Source organism: Diaporthe amygdali (assembly GCF_026229845.1).
Source record: "Diaporthe amygdali strain CAA958 chromosome Unknown NODE_4_length_2575358_cov_65_588622, whole genome shotgun sequence".
In the NCBI taxonomy this organism is placed as follows: Eukaryota; Fungi; Ascomycota; class Sordariomycetes; order Diaporthales; family Diaporthaceae; genus Diaporthe; species Diaporthe amygdali.
In genome coordinates this window covers 1,694,133-1,703,990 of record NW_026517024.1, presented here as the reverse complement: position 1 = coordinate 1,703,990, position 9,858 = coordinate 1,694,133, and the positions used below count along the sequence as shown (strand labels likewise).

Genomic DNA, 9,858 nt, shown 5'->3' with positions numbered 1-9,858 from the left:
GCGCGTTTTGGGTAAATTAAATTAGAAAGTAGGACCCAATGCTTCGGCAGGGAGCGAAGGAATATCTTCATCTCGGATTCAAGTAATACAAACTCATGGCGAAAGGGGTTTTCAAGTACCATGCAGTACACAAATTCTGCACGCTGCAAAGGCCCGGTGCAGCTGACCACCGGAATGCTACCCTCAAAGTCGAGAGATGACGCCCAGATCACATCGAGGCGCGAACTCTAGTAACGACGTTGGGGAACTGCCAGCTAGCTACAAAGTTTAGCTAGCAGCTTAGTAGCTCGTCCCGTGACAGGCCGGTCGACAGTTGGACCTGGGACCAAAGTGCGACCGGGGCACCGTCTGTTCGCAGAGCCGAGAGAGTGGTCATGTCATCAGAGCTTGGTGGATTCTTCTAACGCCGAAGCTGAGATGTTTGATCTGCCTGGTCTTAATGAATATCACTACTTCCAACGAGACTCGAGCCCCCGTACTGAAGTATACTTCGAACGCGGTAATGGCGCCAGCGACGACGGGCACTGTGGAGTGCGCCAGTGTGCAAGTACTGTAGGCATGCAGGTGCTCTCTCTCATGCGATACTGACGCGGCGCGGTCGTATATACCCATTGAAAACGGAGAACACGTGGGCTTGACCGAGTTTTATCAGGTGTACGGCAGGGTTTTGGTTCTGACAAATTCGTCTATCATCTCGTGAAATCGGCCTCAGGGCTGCCCAGCCTACGTGTAGACTTTGGTTGGCGCTGCGCCGAAGTTGCTGCCTCCTCGTATGCTCCTGGTTGGCTTTTTGCGAGGACCTTGGAATGCCGGGATTCCAGTGGATCGGTACCGAGCTTTCTTTCACCAGGGCATATGGATACCTGCTTGTTCGTGTTTGTCACGCCTCAGTCTGGTTACACTGCAGCACCGTGGTCGACGGCATCCGAATAGACATGACTCCGCGACACCGTCCGTGCAGGTCGATGCGGTCGGCGTGGTCGGCGTGGTGGTTTGGAAGGAAGTTGGCCGAGCCTGAAGGAGCCGTTGGACATCTGAGCCGCGCATCTATTTGCGTCTCCATCCATCGCCTGATCGGACTGTTGGTACAGGCACAGTTGCGGAGTTGTCAAGGGGTGCGAGACTTTTCCTGCCTCCTTCCCATCTGCAACTGGAAAATGTGAGGATGGACAGCTCAAGGACCAGAAGTCGGGGTCTGGGGCTACACAAGCACCCCGTACCTAATTTTGGTGCCCTGAGCTGCGGGCTACTCCTGGTGGAGCCACCGTGCATTGGGGGCTGCTAGCGCACGGTGCAACGGGCCCAGTAATGAGGAACCCGCTAGAGCAACGATCTACAGCCAAAACGGCTAGGTAGCCCTCCGTACCCTAGGCAGGCAGGGTCCATATACAGTAGTACCTGGTCTAAGTCTAGCACCAAAGTACCACCCACCTGGGCAGCTGGGGACCGCTTTCTCGGGGTCGCAATTCATAGCACCAACGGCGTCACTCTCAGCGTGCTATGAGATGAGTGCAGCCGCGCATTCTACCCCCTCTGGCCTTTTCTGATGTCCAGTGCCCTCTCATCACATCCAGTGTCGTCGGCCTGCGCTGACCTCCAAAGTGGCCTGGTCTCCTCAGCTGCCGCCTAGGATCGAACCGAAACCCAACAACGTGTGTGACCTGACGTGACAGAACGGACGTCTCTTCTGTTGTCCCCTTGTCTCGCTCGCTGCCTCGCCTCGCCTCGCCTCCCCCGGATCCCACCAGTCCGCCCAAGCAGCATTACGACTCGTCTCTGCCGTGCCACGTCCCGCGAGACTGTCGAGTTTTCTTTGTCATTGCATATAGGAGCATCTTTCCGCGCCATTCTCTTCACGGAGCATCTCAAGAACCCCCTTCTCGAGGAGCGCGACCTCCCCCCCTCACGATACCTCAACCGCCTGCTCGACGTCTGCCTGCCGCCTCCCCCCTAACCACCTCCTGACCACCCCGCCACTTCAGTCCCTGTATAGACAAGATTCCTCCACCCCAAGGTCAGATTTACAATTATTGAACAGTGCAGAAAGGAACACTGGACACTTCAATGCAGTCAGAAGAGAGCCTTCAGCAGCTGTCGCAATAGCATTGTGCCAAACGTACCCCTTCGCTGGTCCGTCTCACCTGCGACACCAGCTGGGATAGTTACAGCTCGGGAAGTCGGTCTGAAGTAGACGCCCTCAGACCAAGAACTCTCCTGTGCTCTGAAATGGCCGCGGTCGACACTTCAACAAGGGCGGGCTCAGGCCCATCAAGTCCCATACAGCGGAAACCAGTTGCTCCCAACCAAGGGTCACCACAGCGCAGCCTACGGGAGAAGGGGAAACCACTGCCCGCTCTCCCTATGTCTGAAGGCTCGCGACTAGGGCAATCGCCTGTTTCCCCAGTCAAGATGAACTTCAAGCAGGACAACTGGGCGCAACCTTCGGCTGCAACTATAGAAACGGGGGAGCCTCACCACCAGCAACACTTGCCAGTGAACTTGGAAAGGGAGGGGCTGTTGACAACCCAGTCACCTGCACAGACGTCGTACAAGCAAACAATAGAGTTCTCGCAACCGGAGGGGACCGTACGCCGTGCAAGAGAAGCCTCCCTAGACCCGCACCCTCCGACACAAGGACAGGCAAACGTGTCGGGGTCCGCAAGCCCAGCGTTTGGTTCTGACTTTGAATTCCAAGTGAATTCGAACCTCGGAGTAAGTCGAGCTTCAACAGAAGCGGCCAGCAGCACAAACCAGACGCCCACGAAACAGGAGGATAATCGGCATAGTCGCGAGACAGACACCTCCGGGTCTACACCCAGCTTGTCGAACCCTCAAACATCGACCGGTGTGTCGGTGGTAACAAGCGCAAGTTCAGTCTCCAATTCATTGGACAATGGACAAGGCAGAAAATCAGAAGATGCTTGTACCGTGGGCTCCATCCCTGAGGATCCTGAGGAGGCACAGCTCGTTCCACAGCTCCAGTACCACCATCAACCCTTCGTGCCGAGGACGGCAAGTTCTGCGAACGAACAAAACCCGCGCGCCGTGTCGACGCCGGACCTGTTGGAGAACGGCATGGCCGTCAACCGCCACTTGACACCTGTCTCTAACGTGAGGAGAAGCTCGATGCCTCGGCCGCAATCAACATACTCCGTCCATTCTGATCGTGGCCGATCGTCCGCGTACTATGGGAACTCGAGCCCACGCGCTCCTTCGTCTCATTCGGCAAGAAAATCGCCAGATAACCGTCAATCCACATACGCCGAGCTTCTCAATGTGCCATATCCGCAGCCAGCTCCAGCACCGCTCACCATTGACAATTCTCAACTGCGGAACGTAGTAGGATCTAATGCCTCTTTACTGAGCTCGCAGAAGACGCTTGATATGTACCGACAGAACGTAAAGAAGACGAACGACGTTTCGCTCCAGTACTCATTTGCGGTCTTTCTGATATCAACAGCACAGGAGCAGGGATTAGACGTCACGAAGCCTCAGCCGAAACCATCGTCGAAATCAGGGCACAGTCGCGATGGCTCATTTGTTGACGAGACGGGATCTGGCCCGCATGAGCTGGTGAGAGAAGCTCGAGCAATCCTGCAAAAGCTCGCCAACGCTGGGTACCCTTTTGCTCAGTACTACCTTGCGGATGGCTATGCGTCAGGCTTATTCAGCAAAGGAAAGGAGGACTACAACTCGGCCTTTCCTCTGTTTGTCTTGGCGGCCAAGCATGGCCATGCAGAGTCTGCATACCGGACCGGGCTGTGTTACGAGTTCGGTTGGGGTTGTCGAAAGGACCCGGCGAAGGCTGTCCAATTCCTGCGAACAGCAGCCTCCAAACGACATCCAGGAGCCATGACGAGACTGGGGAAAGCCTGTCTCTCAGGCGACCTTGGTGAAAAGCGCTATCGTGAGGGTCTGAAATGGCTGAAGCTGGCGACTGAGTCGGCGGATGCGATGTACAATGGGGCACCTTACCACCTGGGCTGCCTTTACGAGACGGGGTACGGCGAGGATATCTTCAAAGACGAGGGCTACGCCGCTGAATTGTTAACGCAAGCTGCCGATCTTGGTCATCCGGAAGCTAACTACCGCATGGGCGATGCCTACGAACATGGCAAGCTCCAATGTCCTCGGGATCCTGCGTTGAGCGTGCACTTCTACACCGGCGCTGCGGAGCGAGGCCATGCAGCAGCTATGATGGGTCTCTGCGCTTGGTACATGGTTGGAGCGGAGCCGGTTCTAGAGAAGGACGAGGAGGAAGCGTACGAATGGGCGCGCAGGTCTGCTGAGTTGGGTAAGTTCTGAGCTGTCCCATTACTCCTCCCATCAGCCGGCGTCAAGTTTACTCGAGAAAAAAAAAACCAAGGTGCTAACAAGCTCTTCCCAGGTTTCGTCAAGGCGCAATACGCGGTCGGCTACTTCACAGAGATGGGCATCGGTTGCAGGAGAGATATTCTTGAAGCCAATGTCTGGTATGTCAAGGCCGCAGATGCCGGGGACGAACGAGCCAGGCAAAGACTGAACGCCATTCGGGCGGCAGCAAGCGGCGGCACACCAATGGAGGTCGCACCTGCGAAAGCCCAAAACCTGAGGAAGTCGAAGAGCGGCACGAAAGACGACAACTGCCTGGTGATGTGATCACATAATACGTTGAGTGGGCCTGGGTCGTGTGTGAGCATGGACTTGTCTGAGCCGGAGCGGTGGAATAGCATGATGGAATTGAGCGATTAATGTTGATGCATCGGGGCTCAATTTCCTTTGGTTGTGGTTCTGGAAAATGCCCTCAAAAGGGCCGGTTGCATAACTTCGGAGGGTGATGAATTGGAGGGCAGTCTGCAATGTTTGCTGCATAGTTTCTACTGAAGAATTGGCGAACATAGCATGAGCTTTCAGAGCTGACCAGAAAAGATCGTTCGGACTGGAGCAAAGGACGCGGCATTTATGTTATTTATCTTTCCGCACACATCATATGTGCGCATCGTTATTAGCACCTCAATGATACACCCTTCTCGTGCGCCCGCTTCTCATCCAGCTCGAAATGTGCAATATGCCCTGGCCCGGCACGATCATGATGATGGTACAAACACCCCGAGCAGTGTAGCTTCCACAAATGCATAAATCATCCCAACCCCACGAACCTGAGGGGCTGGCTCGAACATCCAAGCACATAGCGAAGGGACCCCAGCTGGAGCACAGGATCTACAAAGAAGAGCCACGATGCTCGAAGCGACGCCTCCCTGCTCCAGTAGCCTTTTACTGAAATCCCTAGTCCTTTCAATTATGCAAGACCGGCGCCATAGTGAGGAAAATCACCAAATCTGGTACGGTGTCTTCGAAGAAGCATCTCCCTACTTTGCCGTCCTTGTGACGTTGTCAAGGACATCCAGAGCGAGGCAGACTTCGTGTGATGTATACTTTATCCTGATCATGACCCGTTTTCGCCGATATTGACTTGCCACCCAGCCAGCTTTAAATTACGGTCGTGCTTCATACCTGTAGTGTTATTGCGCCTCTGCCCGGTGGCGTCCTCAGCCCAGTCCGGCGCAAAGCCCTTGGTTGGATTTCTCAATAGCGACTGTCGCTACTCAATGTTTCGAGGTCCAGTGCTCTTTGCTGGACGAGTCTTTTAAAGGCCAGGTTCAAAAATAGTAGCAGACAGAGGGGTGACTAGTCGCCCTCCTAGTAACTCACAATACTTAACTTGGAGTGCCGCAGTGCAACACAATTCTCTTCCCGTGTTCGAGTACATCGGCCTTCAATTTACAAGCCCTGGACCACACTGCCTAATGCAGGCTGCCAATTCTTCATCGACATGGCGATATTAGCTTCCAAAAGCATCTAGATGAGTGTGGCTGATGTTGTGAACAGGCAAAAAGAAAGACAGGCCTGAAACAAGGCCCTCTGAGACCAGTGGGAGCCAGCTGAATCAGACTGGTGCCTACAATGTCTTGGGCAAGCAAAGAAGGTGCCCGAAGCCATCCGGAATGCCCTACCAGCCCTACCTGAGTCCAGCACAATACGTGAAGGCTGAAGGGGCATGTCGGGCACCATAAGGCAGCCCAACTCCCACGTGGATCCATGAATTTTGAACTGTCTTTGATAAAAGGAAACCACATGACACGAGACAGACGTGTTGAGCTTACTGTGGAAGCTGATTTCAAATCACTGCAACCATGGGCTCCGGAAGAGAACCTACACACTTCCACACAGCAGCTAGGCTACAGCGCGCCTTTGGTCCTGCGGAGGACCGATTGAGCTTGGCACATACTCAGGAATGTCAAGGAGAGATGACGGGTTTGACGAGACTCATAAGTTGGTGCCTCCATTGTTGTTTGTAGGACAGTGACTGTAGCAAGCCCAAGCCCGCATTCACTTTATCAGCCAGACACTTGTAGCACGTCAGGCAGGTTGATACTGATGAATGCATCTGCTGTTATATCGGGGGGTTAGAGGAGGATGGCTGGTTCTGGCAACAAATCAGACGTCACGTGCTTGTCAAAAAGCGGGTCCGTACAAAGACGATTTTTCGCTGGGATCCAAGGCGCCTAGCAACTTGCAACTCGACCGGCCGGGTTCAAAACATTCATCTGCCCAACACCATCACCACCGCCACTACAGGTGCATCTCTTCTCTCTTCATACCCACACACCCCTCCTTTCTTTGCACCCAGATACCCGCCCGCGAAGGTTCGTCCATCCTCAACCCAACTCCCAAATCCTCCTCGTCAGCCCGATCCCGCCTCCCTAGCCTCTGCATTTAAAAAGCCTTGTTGTCCAACTCTTGCAAAAGTACTGACGCCTGGTCCACCAGCCCCCACTTCCAGGCATTTACATCACTCAACCGCTTCCCAGTCACGCCTTTTCCTTCCTGTGGACTGAACAGAACACAACAACACAATGGCTGCTCCTGCTCAGCAAGTCCCTACCTTCAAGCTTGTGCTTGTCGGTGATGGCGGTACCGGAAAGGTGAGTCAATCCTTATCGTCATCTTGGATCAGGAGGCGGTGGGCAGCTTGCGCCTAGCGCTTTGCCATCGCGGGGCAAGCCTGCACGCCGCCCCCCGTTATCCCATCACTGCTCAATAGGTCTCAATAGGTCTCAACAGTGCCGAATAAGAGCTGACAAATGCTGAAATGTTATAGACCACCTTTGTCAAGCGCCACTTGACTGGTGAATTCGAGAAGAAGTACATGGCCACCCTTGGTGTAGAGGTCCACCCCCTCGGCTTCACGACCGTTAGTACCTGCCTCGCCAGCACACAATCGAACCCGAAACTAACCCGAACCAACACAGAACTACGGTCAGATCCAGTTCGACGTGTGGGACACCGCTGGACAAGAGAAGTTCGGTGGTCTCCGTGATGGATACTACATCAACGGACAGTGCGGTATCATCATGTTCGATGTTACCTCCCGTATCACCTACAAGAACGTTCCCAACTGGCACCGTGAGTAATTCGACCCGACCTCGGGAAGATGCCCATTCGCTAATGCGCTGTCAAGGTGACCTCGTCCGTGTTTGCGAGAACATCCCAATCGTCCTCTGCGGTAACAAGGTCGACGTGAAGGAGCGAAAGGTCAAGGCCAAGACCATCACCTTCCACCGCAAGAAGAACCTTCAGTACTACGACATCTCGGCCAAGTCCAACTACAACTTCGAGAAGCCCTTCCTGTGGCTGGCTCGCAAGCTTGTTGGCAACCCCGGTCTCGTACGTGGCTCCCGCCTATCTCTCATCGAGCATAAAGACATCGTTTGGCTGACAAACTAATACAGGAGTTCGTTGCCGCCCCCGCTCTTGCACCTCCCACTGCTCAGGTCGACGAGACACTCCTTGCCCAGTACGCCAAGGAGATGGAGGAGGCCTCGGCCATGCCTCTGCCCGGCGAGGACGAGGACGACGACCTGTAAACGGGTTGCTTCACCTTGGCACCAACCCTTTAGGAGACACTGTGCGGTGGATAGATTTCACGGGCTCTTTCATTCGACGTGATCAGCATCTTGCTTAGGGACAGCGACATATACAGGCAGGGCAGGCCAGGGGCAGGATTAGGCTACGTTGATGAGCTCACGATGGGATACAGGATGTGAAAATGCGAGGCGCGATGCATTAATGGCTGAGGAGGCACGTCGTCCAGTCTTGGTTTGATGCAGCATCGGCCCTCCGCGTTCCGAGAGTAGAATTTCGCGCTACACTCTGCACTCAGGCGCAACTTAGGTAGAATATCACCAAAAAGTCTCAATAGCGATCGCCCAAGCCCAATGAGTTTCCTATTCTTCTACTATGTGGGGTATCTGGCTTGTTCGCAACTACCACAATCGCGTGGCCTGGCTAGACACATTCCAGACTTGCCAATCCGAGTGGGCAATGACGCGTATGATGAAAGTAATAAACGCGGTCTACGTCGTACCAAACAAAATATTCAAGGTTTTGCCATGATGTCAGTCAATGGAGCGCTCTGCATGCGCCCCCATGTTTGATCCAGTTATAGGATGCCCAGGGGCCCTGGCAAACACGTGGTAGGAAATACAAGAACAATGTCAATATAGTAGCGGAGCGGCCTAGTTAGAGTCCAGCACTGACTGCGGCTAACAAAGAATCACAATCCGATGTTCTAGAGGGCTAGGCCTGACGCTGGCTTATACTGCACGGAATAAGCTGGCAATAGGAGGAGCGACTCACAGACGCTGTAGCAATAGGACAATAGTCGACCTAAAGGTCCGGGACTCGTGCGATGCAATTCGTGCCCATTATGCTCCAATGGTTACAAGGTATCTGTCACCGCCTTCTGATCAAAGCCAGACCGGTTTTGCCATCTCGCGGAGATAGCGGTAGCCCAATCCCCTGCACAGATGTGCCAAGTACAGCCAGAGCAGTCATCTTCTTTTCTCGGGCCAGAGACTTCCGAAATCACCTTTGACTTGCTGAGCTGGGCTCCCACCGGATCCATTTCTACCCCTTGTGCGCTCATTAGACATTGTAGACACCTTAGCGCAGTGACTAGCTGTGCCAGTCCTATCCTTCAAGTGGACGCACGTCAGTCTCGGGTATGAAACCATCTACGACACATGGACCAAGATCCAGATCAAATGTCCCAAGAGATATGTTGTATGCTGGGCAATACCGTCTCTCAAAGAGGCAGTATATGGCATCCCAGCATCCCCCGGCCGCCCCAGCCCTGCCTTGGCACCAAGGTCAACTGTAGTTCTCGCTGCGACGGTGCTGCAACGGGCCTCGATATCTTGACGAGAACACTCTGGCCGGCATTGCCTTGAACACATTCCGCCACCTTCTTCAGCTGGTCGTGGTTGGACGAGTCTACATAGCCAAAGTTCCTGATCAGATCGCCGGGCTGCAACCCAGCCGCCTCGGCCGGGCTTCCCGGGGCCACCGTGTTGATTTTCGCAAAGGGGTCGCCCAGCCGCTCTGGCACGAAGTCCCTCAGGGCGGGCTCCTGGGCGGCGCCCTCGGACGAGGACGACGCGGCGGGGACCTCGGCGTCGGTGGCGCTCTCGGCGAGGCTGGCGAAGTGCTCGTGGATGTGCTTCTCGATCCTGGCCATCAGGTCCTTGTAGTCGTTGCGCAGGTGGATGATGCGGGCGCGGGCGGTGCGGATCTGGGCGACGTCGATGTCGGCCCTGGGGAAGCCGTCGGGGGTGAGGAGGCTCGTGTGCATGTCGACGCCGTGCGAGTCGAGCACGCTGCTCAGGGCCTTGAGCTCGGCCTCGATGTTGTCCTTGCTGCGCTGCAGCTCGGCGAACGAGAGGTGCGCCGAGTTGCCGTTCGCGGCCCTTGCGGTGGTCGGCCCCGAGGGGACGGTGGGTGCGTGGAGGTTGTTCATTCTCAGCGGTAGGCCCATCG

General features: G+C 55.0%; 3 protein-coding genes across 3 annotated transcripts; 2 read left to right on the top strand and 1 right to left on the bottom strand.

Annotated features, from left to right (window-relative positions):
• Nucleotides 1–2,226: 2,226 nt before the first annotated feature.
• On the top strand, nt 2,227–4,638 carry J7T55_008721 (uncharacterized protein; the record flags this gene model as incomplete). Its single annotated transcript, XM_053139068.1, has 3 exons — nt 2,227–2,712; nt 2,770–4,294; nt 4,388–4,638. 3 exons carry the CDS (start codon nt 2,227–2,229, stop codon nt 4,636–4,638), a joined length of 2,262 nt encoding a protein of 753 aa, XP_052997996.1.
• A 2,258-nt stretch (nt 4,639–6,896) lies between these two features.
• Nucleotides 6,897–7,907, top strand: J7T55_008720 (gtp-binding nuclear protein gsp1 ran; the record flags this gene model as incomplete). Its single annotated transcript, XM_053139067.1, has 5 exons — nt 6,897–6,965; nt 7,142–7,234; nt 7,293–7,446; nt 7,502–7,707; nt 7,773–7,907. The coding sequence occupies 5 exons, from the start codon at nt 6,897–6,899 to the stop codon at nt 7,905–7,907; spliced, it is 657 nt and encodes a 218-aa protein (XP_052997995.1).
• Nucleotides 7,908–9,127: 1,220 nt separating this feature from the next.
• On the bottom strand, nt 9,128–9,838 carry J7T55_008719 (26s proteasome non-atpase regulatory subunit 9; the record flags this gene model as incomplete). The annotated part of the gene is made up of 1 exon (XM_053139066.1): nt 9,128–9,838. One exon carries the CDS (start codon nt 9,836–9,838, stop codon nt 9,128–9,130), a length of 711 nt encoding a protein of 236 aa, XP_052997994.1.
• Between the last annotated feature and the right edge of the window lie 20 nt (nt 9,839–9,858).